The 21,441-nt window shown below is 43.7% G+C and overlaps 1 protein-coding gene across 1 annotated transcript in view; it reads right to left on the bottom strand.

The window, feature by feature from the left end:
- The window catches only part of tmem198aa (transmembrane protein 198aa), a 39,595-nt gene extending 18,549 nt beyond the window's left edge, over positions 1 to 21,046 (bottom strand). The window contains exons 1-4 of the mRNA XM_045704903.2: positions 20,840 to 21,046; positions 8,813 to 9,048; positions 6,826 to 7,019; positions 4,872 to 5,017 (exon numbers count right to left, since the gene is read on the bottom strand). Coding sequence (XP_045560859.1) covers positions 4,872 to 5,017; positions 6,826 to 7,019; positions 8,813 to 9,048; positions 20,840 to 21,017 — 754 coding nt within the window. The 5' untranslated portion in view covers positions 21,018 to 21,046. The remainder of the gene's footprint in view (positions 1 to 4,871; positions 5,018 to 6,825; positions 7,020 to 8,812; positions 9,049 to 20,839) is intronic.
- Positions 21,047 to 21,441: the final 395 nt, after the last annotated feature.

The raw sequence follows: 21,441 nt of genomic DNA, 5'->3' as shown, positions 1-21,441 counted from the left end.
TAATACTGTTCCCTGTTCATTATCAGCAGCAGTAGCAGGACTAATAATATTGTTCCCTGTTCATTAGCAGCAGCAGGACTACTAATACTGTTCCCTGTTCATTATCAGCAGCAGTAGCAGGACTAATAATACTGTTCCCTGTTCATTATCAGCAGCAGTAGCAGGACTAATAATACTGTTCCCTGTTCATTATCATCAAGACTAATAATACTGTTCCCTGTTCATTATCAGCAGTAGCAGGACTAATAATACTGTTCACTGTTCATTATCATCAGGACTAATAATACTGTTCCCTGTTCATTATCATCAGGACTAATAATACTGTTCCCTGTTCATTATCAGCAGTAGCAGGACTAATAATACTGTTCACTGTTCATTATCATCAGGACTAATAATACTGTTCCCTGTTCATTATCATCAGGACTAATAATACTGTTCCCTGTTCATTATCATCAGCAGTAGCAGGACTAATAATACTGTTCCCTGTTCATTATAATCAGGACTAATAATACTGTTCCCTGTTCATTATCATCAGCAGTAGCAGGACTAATAATACTGTTCCCTGTTCATTATCAGCAGCAGTAGCAGGACTAATAATACTGTTCCCTGTTCATTATAATCAGGACTAATAATACTGTTCCCTGTTCATTATCGTCAGGACTAATAATACTGTTCCCTGTTCATTATCAGTATTATCAGCAGGACTAATAATACTGTTCCCTGTTCATTATCAGCAGTAGCAGGACTAATAATACTGTTCCCTGTTCATTGTCAGTATCATCAACAGGACTACTAATACTGTTCCCTGTTCATTATCAGTATTATCAGCAGGACTACTAATACTGTTTCCTGTTCATTATTATCAGCAGCAGCAGGACTACTAATACTGTTTCCTGTTCATTATTATCAGCAGCAGCAGGACTACTAATACTGTTTCCTGTTCATTAGCAGCAGCAGGACTACTAATACTGTTTCCTGTTCATTATTATCAGCAGCAGCAGGACTACTAATACTGTTTCCTGTTCATTATTATCAGCAGCAGCAGGACTACTAATACTGTTCCCTGTTCATTATCAGCAGGACTAATAATATTGTTCCCTGTTCATTATTATCAGCAGCAGCAGGACTACTAATACTGTTCCCTGTTCATTAGCAGCAGGTCTAATAATACTGTTTCTTGTTCATATGTACATATTCTTAGTCATTCCTTTACACTTGTATAAGGTAGTTGTGAAATTGTTAGATTACTTGTTAGATACTACCGCATGGTCGGAACTAGAAGCACAAGCATTTCGCTACACTCGCATTAACATCTGCTAACCATGTGTATGTGACAAATATAATTTGATTTGATTTAATAATACTGTTCCCTGTTCATTACCAGCAGCAGTAGCAGGATAAAATGTGTCATACATGGGGATCTCTCTTTTTTTGTGTGCCTAGACAGCATCTGTCAGAGAGGTAGAGGCAACATCTGTCAGCGTCTCCACTTAATGGATTTCCCCTCTTGCCCTTCCTCGCCCATCTCTCTGCATCTCGTTGCTACTCTCTGCCCCCCACCCTCTCTCTGCCCCTCACCACTTCTTACCCTCCTCGCTGCCCCCATCCACTCCCTGTCCCTTCCTGTCCTCCTCGCTGCCCCCATCCACTCCCTGTCCCTTCCTGTCCTCCTCGCTGCCCCCTACCTTCTCTCTGCCCCCCCACCCCTCTCTGCCCCCTCACCACCTCTTATCCTCATCACTGCCCCCCATCCTCACCCTGCCCCCTCTTATCCTCCTCGATGCCCCCCACCCTCTCTCTACCCCCTCTCCCTCATCACTGCCCCTCCATCCTCACCCTGCCCCCTCCTGTCCTCCTCGCTGCCCTCCATCCTCACCCTGCCCCCTCCTGACCTCCTCGCTGCCCCCCATCCTCACCCTGCCCCCTCCTGTCCTCCTCGCTGCCCCCCATCCTCACCCTGCCCCCTCCTGTCCTCCTCGCTGCCCTCCATCCTCACCCTGCCCCCTCCTGTCCTCCTCTTTTCCCCCATCCTCACCCTGCCCCTTCCTGTCCTCCTCACTGCCCCTACCTTCTCTCTGCCCCCCATCCCTCACCCTGCCACCTCCTGTCCTCCTCACTGCCCCCACCCTCTCTCTACCCCCTCTCCCTCATCACTGCCCCTCCATCCTCACCCTGCCCCCTCCTGTCCTCCTCGCTGCCCTCCATCCTCACCCTGCCATCTCCTGTCCTCCTCACTGCCCCCCATCCACTCCCTGCCCCTTCCTGTCCTCCTCGCTGCCCCTACCTTCTCTCTGCCCTCTATCCTCACCCTGCCACCTCCTGTCCTCCTCGCTGCCCCCTACCTTCTCTCTGCCCTCCACCCTCTCTCTGCCCTCCACCCTCTCTCTGCCCCCCATCCACTCCCTGCCCCTTCCTGTCCTCCTCGCTGCCCCTACCTTCTCTCTGCCCTCTATCCTCACCCTGCCACCTCCTGTCCTCCTCGCTGCCCCCTACCTTCTCTCTGCCCTCCACCCTCTCTCTGCCCTCCACCCTCTCTCTGCCCCCCATCCACTCCCTGCCCCCTCCTGTCCACCTCGATGCCCCTACCTTCTCTCTGCCCCCCACCTTCTCCCTGCCCCCTCTTATCCTCATCACTGCCACCCCATCCTCACCCTGCCCCTTGTCCTCCTCGCTGCCCCCTACCCTCTCTCTGCCCCCTCGCCTCCTCTTGTCCTCCACCCTGCCTCCCGTCAACCTCTCCCTGCCCCCACTCACCCTCACACCTCTCTCTTACCCCCCTTCTTCCTTTCGCCTGACACCCTTCAAGCCCAGTAATCAAAAACTTTTAACCCAGGGAGACTAGGGAGCAGGGGTAGAAGGGGGGGGGTGGCGCACCACGTAACCAGGCTGGTACTATGACAACCACCAGATCAGAACCACACCACCACCACCAAAGCTTCTTTCCCTCCCTTTTGCTTTTGATCACAAGCCATCACATTTTCACAGCTTTATCACATTAGATGTGTGATGTCATTATATGGTTAAAAAAAAAAACTCTGGTTCTCTGAAACCGCTGATTCTGTGGTGGTATATAGCCTACCTCCTACCACACTATAAGCCGGTTAGAACCTGATGAAAGGGATACTTCTAAAATGTTAAACATCATATTCATTACCTCCAGCACCCCCCCCCCCCCCCCCCCCAACATCAACATACACTATGTGACCAAAAGTATGACACATGCAAGTCAAACATCTCATTCCAAAAATAATGTCATTAATATGGAGTTGGTCCCCCCCCTTTGCTGCTATAACAGCCTCCACTCTTCTGGGAAGGCTTTCCACTAGATATTGGAACATTGCTGCTATAACAGCCTCCACTCTTCTGGGAAGGCTTTCCACTAGATATTGGAACATTGCTGCTATAACAGCCTCCTCTCTTCTGGGAAGGCTTTCCACTAGATATTGGAACATTGCTGCTATAACAGCCTCCACTCTTCTGGGAAGGCTTTCCACTAGATGTTGGAACATTGCTGCAGGGGACATGCATGTTTGGAGATTAAGCCTGGTGTTTGGAGATTAAGCCTGGCTCGCAGTTGGCATTCCAATTCATCCCAAATTTCTGTATGGACCTCGCTTTGTGCATGGGTGCATTGTCATGTTGAAACAGGAAAGGGCCTTCCTCAAACTGTTGCCACAAATTTGGAAGCACAGAATCATCTAGAATGTCATTGTATGCTGTAGCGTTCAGATTTCCCTTCACTGGAACTAAGGGGCCCGAGCCATGAAAAACAGCGCCAGACCATTATTCTTCCACCAAACTTTACAGTTGGCACTATGCATTCGGGCAGGTAGCGTTCTCCTGGCATCCGCCAAACCCAGATTAGTCTGTCAGATTGCTAGATAGTGAAGTGTGATTTATCACTCCAGAGAACGCATTTCCACTGCTCCAGAGTCCAATGGCGGCAAGCTTTACACCACTCCAGCCTATGCTTGGCATTGAGCATGGTGATCTTAGGCTTGTGTGCAGGTGCTCGGCCATGGAAACCCATTTCATGAAGCTCCTGACCAACAGTTCTAGTGCTGACGTTGCTTCCAGAGGCAGTTTGGAACTCAACAGTGAGTGTTGCGGACGAGGACAGATGATTTTTACGTGCTACGCGCTTCAGCACTTGGTGGTCCCTTTCTGTGATCTTGTGTGGCTTACCACTTCGTGGCTGAGCCGTTTTTGCTCCTAGACGTTTCCACTTCACAATAACAGCTCTAGCTGGACAGAAATTTGCCGAACTGACTTGTTGGAAAGGTGGCATCCCATGACGGTGTCACGTTGAAAGTCAATGAGCTGTTCCGAGAGGCCATTCTACTGCCAATGTTTGTCTGTGGAGATTGCATGGCTGTGTGCTCGATTTTATACAACTATTAGCAACGGGTATGGCTGAAATAGTCAAGTGCACCTATTTGAGAGAGGGGAGTACACATACTTTTGTATACAGTGTATAGTGTATGTGAAAATGGGGCATGTCTATGTTTAGTAGTAAAAAAGCTAGATGAGGATGTGGTTAAAATCACCTGATGAAAAGCTCATCATGCTCGATCTTTTTAACTACAAAACCCCCCAAAAAACTACAAAAAAAGGCGTCATTTTCACATATGTTGATGTTGGGGTGGTGCTGGAGAGGATGAATATGAAGTTCAAATTGTTTGAAGTTTTCTTTTAAGCCTTGTCCTGGGCCCTTTTCTTTGTTTGTCTTGGACTAAGCTTAATCATGTCTAGGACTACGTTTAAACTTGGCATGACAATGACCACAGGAGCTGGCAAGACAGCACCCTCAGTGTGTGAGTATCCCTCTGTTAGGGTTAAGGGTAGGGTTAACGGTTAGGGTTCAGACTTACCCTCAGTGTGTGAGTATCCCTCGGCGGTGACCTTCCATTGGATGAGGACCCCCAGCAATGCCAGTACAGGCCACACCCCCATGATGACCCAGGTGAACCAGCAGACAGGACGGGGCGGAGCCACCTTGATCCTCTCAAATATGTATCTGTAATATATAATATAATCTGTAATATATAATATAATCTGTAATATATAATATCATCAGTAATATATAATATGATCTGTAATATATAATATCATCTGTAATATACAATATAATCTGTAATATATAATATGATCTGTAATATATAATATGATCTGTAATATATAATATAATCTGTAATATATAATATGATCTGTAATATATAATATAATCTGTAATATATAATATAATCTGTAATATATAATACCATATAAATATATAATCTGTAATATATAATATAATCTGTAATATATAATATCATCAGTAATATATAATATGATCTGTAATATATAATATAATCTGTAATATATAATATCATATAAATATATAATATAATCTGTAATATATAATATAATCTGTAATATATAATATCATCAGTAATATATAATATGATCTGTAATATATAATATGTTCTGTAATATATAATATATTCTCTAATATATAATATCATATGTAATATATAATATAATCTGTAATATATAATATCATATGTAATATATAATATCATATAAATATATAATATGATCTGTAATATATAATATCATATAAATATATAATATAATCTGTAATATATAATATCATCTGTAATATATAATATCATATAAATATATAATATGATCTGTAATATATAATATCATCTGTAATATATAATATCATATGTAACATATCATATAATCTGTAATATACAATATCATCAGTAATATATAATACGTATCTGTAATATATCATATGTATATGTAATATATAATATCATGTGTAATATATAATATCATATAAATATATAATATGATCTGTAATATATAATATCATCAGTAATATATAATACGTATCTGTAATATATCATATGTATATGTAATATATAATATCATGTGTAATATATAATATCATATAAATATATAATATGATCTGTAATATATAATATCATGTGTAATATATAATATCATCTGTAATATATAATATAATTTGTAATATATAATATCATATGTAACATATAATATAATATATAATATCATATGTAATATATAATATCATATAAATAGATAATATGTATCTGTAATATATAATATCATCAGTAATATATAATATCATCAGTAATATATAATATATAATATCATATGTAATATATAATATCATATAAATATATAATATCATATGTAATATACAATATCATCAGTAATATATAATACGTATCTGTAATATATCATATGTATATGTAATATATAATATAATCTGTAATATATAATATCATGTGTAATATAAAACATATATTATCATATGTAATATATAATATCATATGTAATATATCATATGTATATGTAATATATAATATAATCTGTGATATATAATATCATGTGTAATATAAAATATGTATCTGTAATATATAATATCATCTGTAACATATATTATCATATGTAACATATAATATAATCTGTAATATATAATATATAATATCATATCTAATATATAATATCATATAAATATATAACATGTATCTGTAATATATAATATCATATGTAACATATAATATCTGTAATATAAAATATGTATCTGTGATATATAATATTTATCTGTAATATATAATACGTATTTGTAATATATAATATGTATCTGTGATATATAATATGTATCTGTAATTTATAGATCGATGCATATGCAATGTATAATATGTGTCTGTGATATATAATATCCTCTGATATATATATCATCTGTAATACATAATATGTATCTGTAATATATAATATGCATCTGTAATATATGTGTCTTTAATATACCTGACAAGAGCAAACAATTCGATGAAATAGTCCACAGTGACGGTGATGACAGCCGAGCCAAACACAGCGGTGGAGAGGGTGGTGAAGAAGCGCTGCCATTGGAGGGTAAGGACGGCGAACAGCATGCCTGACCCCAACAACACCCCCAGGGGAACCCACACCGTCCGGGGGTGGTGGAACTCCTCCATTACCACCTGAATGGAGAGATTTGTGTTAAGTTTTAGTTTATTCAGATAGCCAATAGTACATCAGGAAAACATTTCCTGGTTTGATAGCGCAAGCTCAGACAATGCAATCTCCCAGCTACTAATCAATCTAATCAATCTAACATTGACATTATCCCACCACTGGCTAGCCTCTATTGGCTTAAAATGCCAAACCTAAAACAATATCTGACAATTCATTTCCAGCAATATTGCCCTGTCGGTCGGGCTGGTGCGCCCGTTTCGGTCTGGTGCGCCCCGTTTCGGTCTGGTGCGCCCGTTTCGGTCTGGTGCGCCCGTTTCGGTGTTTCGGTCTGGTGCGCCCGTTTCGGTGTTTCGGTCTGGTGCGCCCGCGGTCTGGTGCGCCCGTCGGTGTTCGGTCTGGTGTGCCCATTTCGGTGTTTCGGTCTGGTGCGCCCGTTTCGGTCTGGTGTGCCCATTTTGGTGTTTCGGTCTGGTGTGCCCGTTTCGGCCTGGGTGCGCCCGTTTCGGTCTGGTGTGCCCGTTTCGGTGTTTCGGCCTGGTGTGCCCGTTTCGGTCTGGTGTGCCCGTTTCGGCCTGGTGCGCCCGTTTCGGTCTGGTGCGCCCGTTTGCTACACACTCTCTAGACAGTTGATGTTATAACCGTCTTGTGGGTTGACAGAAATACTTCCCCCAAAACCTCCTCAATTAAATGTTAACTGCAAAGTAGTCTTACCTGGCAGAAGTATATCAGGAGGAAGTATATCAGGAGGAAGTATATCAGGAGGAAGTATATCAGGAGGAAGTATATCAGGAGGAAGTATATCAGGAGGAAGTATATCAGGAGGAAGTATATCAGGAGGAAGTATATCAGGAGGAAGTATATCAGGAGGAAGTATACCAGGAGGAAGTATATCAGGAGGAAGTATACCAGGAGGAAGTATATCAGGAGGAAGTATATCAGGAGGAAGTATATCAGGAGGAAGTATACCAGGAGGAAGTATATCAGGAGGAAGTATATCAGGAGGAAGTATATCAGGAGGAAGTATATCAGGAGGAAGTATATCAGGAGGAAGTATATCAGGAGGAAGTATATCAGGAGGAAGTATATCAGGAGGAAGTATACCAGGAGGAAGTATATCAGGAGGAAGTATATCAGGAGGAAGTATATCAGGAGGAAGTATACTCAGGAGGAAGTATATCAGGAGGAAGTATATCAGGAGGAAGTATATCAGGAGGAAGTATACCAGGAGGAAGTATATCAGGAGGAAGTATATCAGGAGGAAGTATATCAGGAGGAAGTATACCAGGAGGAAGTATATCAGGAGGAAGTATATCAGGAGGAAGTATATCAGGAGGAAGTATATCAGGAGGAAGTATACCAGGAGGAAGTATACCAGGAGGAAGTATATCAGGAGGAAGTATATCAGGAGGAAGTATATCAGGAGGAAGTATATCAGGAGGAAGTATACCAGGAGGAAGTATACCAGGAGGAAGTATATCAGGAGGAAGTATACCAGGAGGAAGTATACCATTTGTATCTATTATTAATTATTTGTAAACGTTGTCATGAAATGAGCTGCAGCAGTATAGAACCATCACTAGAAGATTACATTAGACATTCCTCACTCGCTAGATGTGCAACTAAAAGGGGAATTACATAAAAATAAATAAAAAAAGTGTTAATTTTCTTCCAGACTTAAACAAAACACACACACACACACACTCAACAAAACACACAACCCCACCCCCACACACACACACACCCACTCAACAACAAACACACAAACACACACAGATAAAGACTGTATTCTCTTATTTACCAGCGAAGCGATGCCCAGCAGCAGTCCCAGCAGGAGCCCCACCATGTATAGTCCAACAGAGCGTACCAGCATGGTGACCAGGCCACAGAGGGTACCGATGCCCAGGCCGATGCCCACCGAGGCCTCCACACTCAGCTGGGTGTCCAGAACACGCTCTTTATAACACAGCAGAAAGATGATGACGGAGCCAAACATCAAGCCTGTTAGGAACATCACCGCCTTGAAGCAACGGTAACCTGGAGAGGAGAAGAGGAGAGAGAGAGAGACAGGTTAAAGCCTGAGAGGAGGAGAGGAGAGAGAGAGACAGGTTAAAGCCTGAGAGGAGAACAGGAGAGAGAGAGACAGGTTAAAGCCTGAGAGGAGGAGAGGAGAGAGAGAGACAGGTTAAAGCCTGAGAGGAGGAGAGGAGAGAGAGACAGGTTAAAGCCTGAAAGGAGGAGAGGACAGGAGAGGAGAGGACAGGAGAGGAGAGGAGAGGAGAGGAGAGGACAGGAAGAGGAGAGGAAGAGGAGAGGAAGAGGAGAGGAAGAGGACGAGGAGAGGAGAGGAGAGGAGAGGAGAGGAGAGGAGAGGAGAGGAGAGGAGAGGAGAGGAGAGGAGAGGAGAGGAGAGGAGAGGAGAGGAGAGGAGAGGAGAGGAGAGGAGAGGAGAGGAGAGGAGAGGAGAGGAGAGGAGAGGAGAGGAGGAGGGTTAGAGCCTGAAGGGCAGACAGACAGACAGACAGACAGACAGACAGACAGACAGATAGACAGACAGACAGACAGACAGACAGACAGACAGACAGACAGACAGACAGACAGACAGACAGACAGACATGTTAGAGCCTGAAGGACAGACAAACAGACATACTTTTAAATTACATTATGTGCGCTAAAAACAAATGTTCTTACATTTTTCTTACAATGTTTGGAAAATGTTACTGTCCCCACTACAACAACAAAAAATACTTAAAAACACGTAATTTTGCCCTTGAAACATTTTAAATGAAATACTGTAAAATTCCATTCATTCATATGGAAGACAGTTTTTTCTGAGGAGTTCCAATATGGAGGACCGGTGGCTTCAAAGCCTCTCCATGTCTAAAACATAGCATCAGCATTCCAGGGTTTATATATATACAGGTCATTGGTCTCAACTTACTGTTGACAGAATAGTAGAATACACCAAGATGCCATTTCTAACCTTGGTTGTCCATAAGCAATTTTTTTTAAACTTGTTATGTCTCTGATAGTCAGTCAATTAGCCCATGTCCGCTAACATTTTTTACATTGCTAAATTAGTTTCGGTGCCAGCTATTAAACTTGTTATCATGGTTGAATTACTGGCCGGGGGACCCCCCCCAACTGATTTTGTTAGTCAGTCACACTCAGATATCATACTGCAAACATTCAAAATATTTCTCTCCACCCTATGGCAAAATGTGTAGCATTGCAAGAAATTCGTTATAACATTTCTAAATCTCTCCCCCCCCCCCCCCCCCCCCCACTCCCATCAAAGTTGCCCACCCCTGGATTAGAGCCTGCAGGCCAGACAGGAGAGAGATTAGAGAACATCACTGCCTTGAAGCAGCGGAAACCTGCAGGAGGAGAGAGAGACACAACAGGTTAGTCTAGAGAGTCTAGGATAACTGCACTAACTCACCCACACAGACACACACAGACACCCACCCACCCACACACCCACAGGACACACACCCACACAGACACCCACCCACACAGACACCCACTCACACAGACACCCACCCACACAGTCACCCACCCACACAGACACCCACCCACACAGACACTCACCCACACAGACACCCACCCACACAGACACCCACACAGACACCCACCCACACAGACACCCACCCACACAGACACCCACACAGACACACACCCACACAGACCACCACCAACCCACCCTACACAGACACCCACCCACACAGACACCCACCCACCCACACAGACACCCACCCACACAGACACCCACACAGACACACAGACACCCACCCACACAGACACCCACCCACCCACACAGACACCCACCCACCCAGACACCCACCCAGACACCCACCCAGACACACACCCACCCACACAGACCACCCACCCACACAGACACCCACCCACACACCCACACAGACACCCACCCACACAGACACTCACCCACACATACACCCACCCACACAGACACCCACCCACACAGACACCGACCCACACAGACACCCACCCACACAGACACACACCCACACAGACACACACCCACACAGACACCCACCCACCCACACAGACACACACCCACACAGACACCCACCCACACAGACACCCACCCACCCACCCACACACAGACACACACCCACACAGACATCTTATTGTTGTTGCATTGTCGAGAAGGAACCTGCAAGTGAGAATTTAGTTGGATGCGAAAATGACACCGACAGATATGGCAGCTCTGCTTCTACCTCCGAAGCAACTTTGTAGTCATTCTTTTTTTTTGCGTGTTAATTCTTACATTATCAGCCCAGTATTTTTGTTTGTGTTATTACATCATGCCAGTAACAACTTTTGGATATCAGAGCGGCGGTAACTCACCAGCAATACGGCCAAGAATACAACTTTTCCGAAATGGAATCTTTGTTCGTACACACCAGGGCAATTGAACTTATTCCAGAGGCTGCTCCAAAACCCTGCCGGCGGAGAAGAGGTATTCGGAGTGGACTTATTGTCCGACTCAGGTGGCGTGCACACCATCCACCGCTTCCGAGGATATTACTCGCTAATGTTCAGTCTCTGGATAATAAAATAGATGAGCTCAGGGCGAGGATCTCCTTCCAGAGAGACATCGGGGATTGTAACATACTCTGTTTCACAGGAACATGGTTCTCTCCGGATATACTGTCCCCGTCCATATAGCCAGCTGGGTTCTCAGTACATCGCACAGACAGGAATAAAGAACTCTCCAGGGGAAAAGAAAGGCGGGGCTGTATGTTTCATGATTAACTACTCATGGTTTAATTGTGATAACGTACAGAGACTCAAGTTATTTTGTTCACCCAACCTAGAATACCTCACAATCAAATGCAGACTGTATTACCTCCCAAGATCATTTTCTTTGGTTATATTCACAGACATGTATATTCCCTCTCAAGCCGATACCACGACGGCCCTCAACAAACTACACTGGACTTTATGCAAAACTGGAAACCATCTATCCTGAGGCCGCATTTATTGTAGCTGGGGATTTTAACAAAGCAAATTTGAGGAAAACGCTTCCAAAGTTCTATAGTCAACACATTGACTGTGGTACTCACTCTGGAAAAACATTGGACCACTGCTACACAACTTTTCGAAATGCCTACAAGGCCCTCCCCCGCCCTCCCTTCGGCAAATCTGATCACAACTCCATTTTGCTTTTCCTTTCATATAGGCAGAAACTCAATCAGGAAGTACCCGTGCAAAAGACTATTCAAAGCTGGTCTGACCAATCGGAATCCATGCTTTAACATTGTTTTGATCACGTGGACTGGGATATGTTCCGGGTAGCCTCTGAGAATAACATTGACGAATACAAGGATACGGTGACTAATTTCATCAGGAAGTGTATAGGAGATGTTGTACCCACTGTGACTATTAAAACCTACCCAAACCAGAGACCGTGGATAGATGGCAACATTCACGCAAAACTGAAAGAGCGAACCACTGCATTTAACCATGGCAAGGTGACTGGGAATATGGCAGAATACAAACAGTGTAGTTATTCCCTCCGTAAGGCAATCAAACAGCCAAAACATCAGTACAAAGACAAAGTGGAGTCGCAATTCAATGGGTCAGACACGAGTCATATGTGGCAGGGTCTACATACAATCACGAACTACAAAGGGAAAACCAGCAACGTCACAGATGTCTTGCTTACAGATAAGCTAAACACCTTCTCTTTCTCCACTTTGAGGATAACACAGTGCCACCGACGCGGCCCGCTACCAAGGACTGTGGGCTCTCCTTCTCCGTGGCCGATGTGAGTAAGACATTTAAGTGTGTTGTCATGACGTTGGCCTCTTTTGGTACAGGGAGGACAGTTGACCCCCTCCCTTTTGCACCACCACCCAACCTACCTTCCCCCCAATCCACCCTGTGTGTAAAGGGTTGTAAAAACTCTAAAATTCCAGGAGAGTCTCTGGCCACATGGCCCATAGAGAGACACAGGAAATTCTTCCAACTCATAGAATTGGAGAGCCAAGCGACATTTTGTGTTCTGGAGAAGGTATGGAAGATTGGTGAAGAATCCAGCTACGAACTGATCCGCTTGGTACAATTTTGTGATACTCAGAAGAGACAATATAGCCATATTACCATAAAACTGTTTATATAATAGCATCATAATGGTTGTATAGAATGTATTAATAAGGATAAAGCTTTTGTAAGACATTGAGATGCTATGTACTGATGTAATGTGATAGAATTGTATTTCTGTAACCAAGTCTAGCTCAGTCATGGGCACGCCCCCAGGGACCCATACAGGACCAGGCGTCATTTGACAAGCCTGTTCGATGGGCACTATAAAACACCCCTTGATTTACATTTCCCCAGACCAGGCCTCCACTCCATTGAGTTGGCCCATAGGTTTGACCATCCAAGTACTCTACTGAAAGTGAACTATACCACGTGGTTAACTTTTAGACTATCGAGACCGACAGAATAAGAACAAGTCTTTGATATTAATTATTAGTCTGCAGCTAAGTAAATTATATCATCGAACGCGAAGACCAACGAAACATCCATTCTATAACGACATTAATGAATGTCGCTTTGAAAGATCCATTCTAACCGAGAGAGAGACTCTCCAACAGAACTGAACTCTCCAACAAAGAACGACGACACACTGAGCGTAAATATATATTGATTGCAATTGTTCCCGAATGAGTGAGCCTTCAATTGTCAATTGTTAATATTAATGAACTCTGTGTAACTTCTCAGCTGACCGTTTATGACCCATTGTTCAACAGGCCGACCTGCCTGTTTAGCCCACAAGGGCACATTCCTCTACCAATCCTTTGTGACGATAATTACTGTTTGTATGTTTTCTGTTAATTACTTAGTGTAGTAAATAAATGATTTTAAGACAATTGATGTATGGATGATTTTAGTAAAGACTGGGTTCGTGGAGATACAACAATTTACGACGTTTGGAATGAGACTGGACTAGAGGTAAATACACCATTTAAACCAGAAGATAATCGGCCTATACTATAATAGGATATAATATTATAGTACAGGAAAGTTATATTAGGAAAATTATAGCTTTGTAATCTGAATATTCTCCTTGGTGCCCCGATCTCCTAGTTAATTACAATTAAACGATTAATCAGTTTAATCGCGTGATAATAATTACAGGGAGCTAATTGATAAACATATCTTCAGTTTAATGGTACCCCCAAAGACACGACAGTGTTAACCCTCGCAAGGCTGCCGGCCCAGACGGCATCCCTAGCCGCGTCCTCAGAGCATGCACAGACCAGCTGGCTTGGGTGTTTATGGACATATTCAATCACTCTCTATCCCAGTCTGCTGTCCTCACTTGCTTCAATATGTCCACCATTGTTCCTGTACCCAAGAAAGCAAAGGTAACTGAACTAAATGACTATTGCCACGTAGCACTCACTTCTGTCATCATGAAGTGCTTTGAGAGGCTAGTTAAGGATCATATCACCTCCACCCTACCTGTCACCCGATGACCCACTCCGAATTTGCTTACCGCCCCAACAGGTCCACAGACAATGCAATCGCCATCACTCTGCTCTATCCCATCTGGACAAGAGGAATACCTATGTAAGAATGCTGTTCATTGACTACAGCTCAGCATTCAACACCATAGTACCCTCCAAGCTCATCATTAAGCTTAGGACCCTGGGTCTGAACCCTGCCCTGTGCAACTGGGTCCTGGACTTCCTGACGGCCCGCCTCCAGGTGCTGAAGGTAGGAAACAATGCCTCCACTTCGCTGATCCTTGACTCTGCGGCCCCACAAGGGTGCGTTCTCAGCCCTCTCCTGTACTCCCTGTTCACCCATGACTGCGTGGCCAAGCACGCCTACAACTCAATCATCAAGTTTGCAGACGACACAACAGTAGTAGGCCTGATTACCAACAATGACGAGAGAGCCTACAAGGTGGAGGTGAGGGCCCTGGGAGAGTGGTGCTAGGAAGATAACCTCTCACTCAACGTCAACAAAATGAAGGACCTGATTGTGGACTTCAGGAAACAGCAGAGGGAGCACCCCCCTATCCTATCTACATCGACGGGGCCGCAGTGGAGAAGGTGGAAAGCTTCCAGTTCCTCGGCGTACACATCACTGACGATCTGAAATGGTCCACCCACACCGACAGTGTGGTGAAGAAGGCGCAACAGCGCCTCTTCAACCTCAGGAGGCTGAAGAAATGTGTCTTGGCCCCTAAAACCCTTTTACAGATGTACAATTGAGAGCATTCTGTCAGGCTGTATCACCGCCTGGTACAGCAACTGCACCGCCCACAACCGCAGGGCTCTCCAGAGGGTGGTGCGGTCTGCCAGATGCATCACCGGGAGCACACTGCCTGCCCTCCAGGACACCTACAGCAGCCGATGTCACAGGAAGGCCAAAAAGATCATCAAGGACATCAGCCACCCGAGCCACTGCCTGTTCACCCCGCTATCATCCAGAAGGTGAGGTCAGTACAGGTGCATCAAAGCTGGGACCGAAAGACTGAAAAACAGCTTCAATCTCAATGCCATCAGACTGTTAAATAGCCATCACTAGCCGGCTTCCACCCGGTTACTCAACCCTGCACCTTAGAGGATGCTGCCCTGTGTACATAGACATGGAATCCCTGGTCACTTTAATAATGGAATCACTGGTCACTTTAATAATGTTTACATACTGCTTTACTCATCTCATATGTATATACTGTATTCTATTCTACTGTATTTTAGTCAGAATTTGATTTGATTTGTATACCATGTGTATCCCGTACATACAACTAATACAACGTGAAAATATTATATACAGTATGTGACTATATTATGTGCAGTATATTGTTATATTATGTGCAGTATATTGTTATATTATGTACAGTATATTGTTATGTTATATACAGTATATTGTTATGTTATATACAGTATATGATTATATTATGTGCAGTATTTTGTTATATTATGTACAGTATATTGTTATGTTATATACAGTATATTGTTATGTTATATACAGTATATTGTTATGTTATATACAGTATATCGTTATGTTATATACAGTATATTATTATATTATATACAGTATATTGTTATGTTATATACAGTATGTGACTATATTATATACAGTATATTGTTATATTATGTGCAGTATATTCTTATATTATGTACAGTATATCGTTATGTTATATACAGTATATTGTTATGTTATATACAGTATATTGTTATGTTATATACAGTATATTATTATATTATATACAGTATATTGTTATGTTATATACAGTATATTATTATATTATGTACAGTATATTGTTATATTATGTGCAGTATATTGTTATATTATGTACAGTATATTGTTATGTTATATACAGTATATTGTTATGTTATTTGCTGTGATTTGAGGTGGTTAAAAAGTGAGTCAGAACGTTTGAAAGAAAAAGTTTGAAAAAAAAATATTGATGTAGAGTAATGTAAAGAAGAAGAAGATTTAAATAACCACATCAAGGTAGTCTGAGAAATATAGAAACAGATTAGCGATACACAGACAGTCAGGCTTGGCTGAGAAATATAGAAACAGATTAGCGATACACAGACAGTCAGGCTTGGCTGAGCGATATAGAGACAGGTCAGAGATACACAGACAGTCAGGCTTGTCTGAGAAATATAGAAACAGATTAGCGATACACAGACAGTCAGGCTTGGCTGAGAAATATAGAAACAGATTAGCGATACACAGACAGTCAGGCTTGGCTGAGCGATATAGAGACAGGTCAGAGATACACAGACAGTCAGGCTTGGCTGAGAAATATAGAAACAGATTAGCGATACACAGACAGTCAGGCTTGGCTGAGCGATATAGAGACAGGTCAGAGATACACAGACAGTCAGGCATGGCTGAGCGATATTGAGACAGGTCAGAGATACACAGGCAGTCAGGCATGGCTGAGCGATATAGAGACAGGTCAGAGATACACAGACAGTCAGGCTTGGCTGAGAAATATAGAAACAGATTAGCGATACACAGACAGTCAGGCTTGGCTGAGAGATATAGAGACAGATCAGAGATACACAGGCAGTCAGGCATGGCTGAGCGATATAGAGACAGGTCAGAGATACACAGACAGTCAGGCTTGGCTGAGCGATATAGAGACAGGTCAGAGATACACAGACAGTCAGGCTTGGCTGAGCGATATAGGGACAGGTCAGAGATACACAGGCAGTCAGGCATGGCTGAGCGATATAGAGACAGGTCAGAGATACACAGACAGTCAGGCTTGGCTGAGCGATATAGGGACAGGTCAGAGATACACAGGCAGTCAGGCATGGCTGAGCGATATAGAGACAGGTCAGAGATACACAGACAGTCAGGCTTGGCTGAGCGATATAGAGACATGTCAGAGATACACAGACAGTCAGGCTTGGCTGAGAGATATAGAGACAGGTCAGAGATACACAGACAGTCAGGCATGGCTGAGCGATATAGAGACAGGTCAGAGATACACAGGCAGTCAGGCATGGCTGAGCGATATAGAGACAGGTCAGAGATACACAGACAGTCAGGCTTGGCTGAGAGATATAGAGACAGGTCAGAGATACACAGACAGTCAGGCTTGGCTGAGAGATATAGAGACAGGTCAGAGATACACAGACAGTCAGGCATGGCTGAGCGATATAGAGACAGGTCAGAGATACACAGGCAGTCAGGCATGGCTGAGCGATATAGAGACAGGTCAGAGATACACAGGCAGTCAGGCATGGCTGAGCGATATAGAGACAGGTCAGAGATACACAGGCAGTCAGGCATGGCTGAGCGATATAGAGACAGGTCAGAGATACACAGACAGTCAGGCTTGGCTGAGAGATATAGAGAGAGGTCAGAGCTACACAGACAGTCAGGCTTGGCTGAGCGATATAGGGACAGGTCAATGACAGACAGGCAGGCTCGGCTGAGCGATATAGAGACAGGTCAGAGATACACAGACAGGCAGGCTTGGCTGAGCGATATAGGGACAGGTCAATGACAGACAGGCAGGCTCGGCTGAGAGATATAGAGACAGGTCAGAGCTACACAGACAGTCAGGCTTGGCTGAGAGATATAGAGCCAGGTCAGGGACAGACAGACAGCATGGAGGAGGAGATGGGAGAGAAAAAAAGGAGAGAGAGAGTCAAAGAAAGAAAGAGACAAGCGTAAAGCTATACTGTACAGAGCTGGGTGGGTGGGTTGGGAGAGGGAGGTTGCATAAAAAGATGACATTTTCTATAGCTGAGTTAACCTAGTTATGCTATTCCTTTAAATTATGAACATTTGAGCTTATATCTTATGACAATTATTCCTTTTTAATGATGAATAGTCAAGGGAGAGCTTAAGGAGAGAGAGAGAGGAGACATAGGGATAAAAAGAGAGGAGAGAGAGAGAGACATAGGGATAAAGAGAGAGGAGCTAGAGAGGAAGGAGAGAGAGACGGTGAGAGAGAGGGAGAGAGAGAGAGAAAGATAGAGAAAGAGAGAGAGAAAGAGAGAGCAAGAGAGAGAGCAAGAGAGAGAGAGAGTAAGAGAGAGAGAGATAACGAGAGAGAGAAAGAGAGATAGATATAAAGAGAGAGAGAAAGACAGAGCGAGATAACAATAAAGAGAGAACGAGAGAGAGAGCGAGAAAGAGTTCATTAGTGAATGTGCTCCTGTACTCTGACTCCCAGCCCACTGTCTTCCTCTACCACAAGGATCAACCATCAGATTACAATCTGGGTGTAAACTACAGCTGAGGCCCTGTGAAACAACCTCCTGCTCTTCAGCTCGTCTGGGTAAACCAGGTTATTAACAACCTCCTGCTCTTCAGCTCGTCTGGGTAAACCAGGTTATTAACAACCTGCTGCTCTTCAGCTCGTCTGGGTAAACCAGGTTATTAACAACCTCCTGCTCTCCAGCTCGTCTGGGTAAACCAGGTTATTAACAACCTCCTGCTCTCCAGCTCGTCTGGGTAAACCAGGTTATTAACAACCTCCTGCTCTCCAGCTCGTCTGGGTAAACCAGGTTATTAACAACCTCCTGCTCTCCAGCTCGTCTGGGTAAACCAGGTTATTAACAACCTCCTGCTCTTCAGCTCGTCTGGGTAAACCAGGTTATTAACAACCTGCTGCTCTTCAGCTCGTCTGGGTAAACCAGGTTATTAACAACCTCCTGCTCTCCAGCTCGTCTGGGTAAACCAGGTTATCAACAACCTCCTGCTCTTCAGCTCGTCTGGGTAAACCAGGTTATCAACAACCTCCTGCTCTTCAGCTCGTCTGGGTAAACCAGGTTATTAACAACCTCCTGCTCTCCAGCTCGTCTGGGTAAACCAGGTTATCAACAACCTCCTGCTCTTCAGCTCGTCTGGGTAAACCAGGTTATCAACAACCTCCTGCTCTTCAGCTCGTCTGGGTAAACCAGGTTATCAACAACCTCCTGCTCTTCAGCTCGTCTGGGTAAACCAGGTTATTAACAACCTCCTGCTCTTCAGCTCGTCTGGGTAAACCAGGTTATCAACAACCTCCTGCTCTTCAGCTCGTCTGGGTAAACCAGGTTATTAACAACCTGCTGCTCTTCAGCTCGTCTGGGTAAACCAGGTTATCAACAACCTCCTGCTCTTCAGCTCGTCTGGGTAAACCAGGTTATTAACAACCTCCTGCTCTCCAGCTCGTCTGGGTAAACCAGGTTATTAACAACCTCCTGCTCTCCAGCTCGTCTGGGTAAACCAGGTTATTAACAACCTCCTGCTCTTCAGCTCGTCTGGGTAAACCAGGTTATTAACAACCTCCTGCTCTTCAGCTCGTCTGGGTAAACCAGGTTATCAACAACCTCCTGCTCTTCAGCTCGTCTGGGTAAACCAGGTTATCAACAACCTCCTGCTCTTCAGCTCGTCTGGGTAAACCAGGTTATCAACAACCTCCTGCTCTCCAGCTCGTCTGGGTAAACCAGGTTATTAACAACCTCCTGCTCTCCAGCTCGTCTGGGTAAACCAGGTTATATATTTTGTGCGTTAAGTGGAGGAGGATAAAATCAATTGTCTTTTTCTTGCTCTAACGAAGACGACTAACAAACAAACTGTTAACATACAGTTTTCTCCCTTCTCTTGGTTTGTCTCGATCACACAAAAGATTGGGAAGCAACAAGCGTGGTGAGATGACAGCTGTTATGTTATAAACCAACAGCAATTAACTGAGATCGGTCGCTCTGAATCGAGACGACGTGACAGTTTTTTATTTTTTTTATCCACATTAAAATCAAGCGGTTATGGTGATTATCGTCAATAAGACAAGCTAAACACGTTGCTGTGGAGTTAAGATGAACTAAAAGTAATTCTGATAGACAATGGACACGTTACATTCTACGTTACATTATCTCTACGGTCTTACCAAAGAATACACGTTACATTCTACATGACATTATCTCTACGGTCTTACCAAAGAATACACGTTACATTCTACATGACATTATCTCTACGGTCTTACCAAAGAAGCGGGTTGTGGTAACTTCCCACTGGGCAACGTCTAGTTTTGATTTGTTTGAGTTGTCAACTAACCTGAATTCAACGTGAAATCAACAACAACAACAAAAATCCCACCGTGTAATTGAATTTAGGTAAAAAGTTAGGTGAAAAGAAAATACTAAATTCCCTGACGTTGATGACTTAAAAAATGTACAAAAAAAAAATAGTTTTCCACGTTGATTCAACATCATCACAAATCATGTTTTTGTTGTTGTTGTTGTTGTTGTAGAAACGACATGGAAACAATGTTTATTCAACCCGTTTTTTTTTTTGCCCAGTGGATTAGCGCTGTTGAGAATCTTACCAAAGAAGCAGTATATGATACCGAAGAGGCAGCACATGGAGCAGGCCACAGAGGGAACGATCTCATAACGACGCTCGATCTCTTCCTCACAGCTGAGGATCCTCTCTGGGCTCCCCGGGTCATGTGGTGGAGGGGCCAGTTTGAAGGCCAGCAGCTGAGGCCAGGATGTAGATGTCATGGTGACTAGGGTGTTAAGGGAGGGGGGAGGGGGGGGGGGGGTCAGGGGTTGTATAGGTGGGCCGGGACAGGGACGATCAGGGAGCGATGTTACCCATCCAAAAGGATCCACCTGAGAGAGAAAGAGAAAGAGAAAGAGAGAGAGAGAGAGAGAGAGAGAGAGAGAGAGAGAGAGAGAGAGAGAGAAAAGAGAGAAGGAGGGAGAGACAGAGAGACAGACAGAGAGAGACAGAGAGAGAGGGAGAGACAGAGAGAGAAAAGAGAGGGAGATACAGAGAGAGAAAGACACAGAGAGCGTGAGAGAGCGAGAGAGAGAGAAAATAGAGAGAGAGGGAGAGATGGAGATACAGAGAGAGAGAGAGAGAGAGAGAGAGAGAGAGAGAGAAAAGAGAAAGAGAGACAAGAGAAAGAGGGAGAGAGAGAGA

This window comes from Salmo salar, chromosome 21 (genome assembly GCF_965601325.2).
Source record: "Salmo salar chromosome 21, fSalSal1, whole genome shotgun sequence".
Classification (NCBI taxonomy): Eukaryota; Metazoa; Chordata; class Actinopteri; order Salmoniformes; family Salmonidae; genus Salmo; species Salmo salar.
Note: the sequence above shows the minus strand (reverse complement) of the source record. Positions and strands in the feature narration are given on the sequence as shown.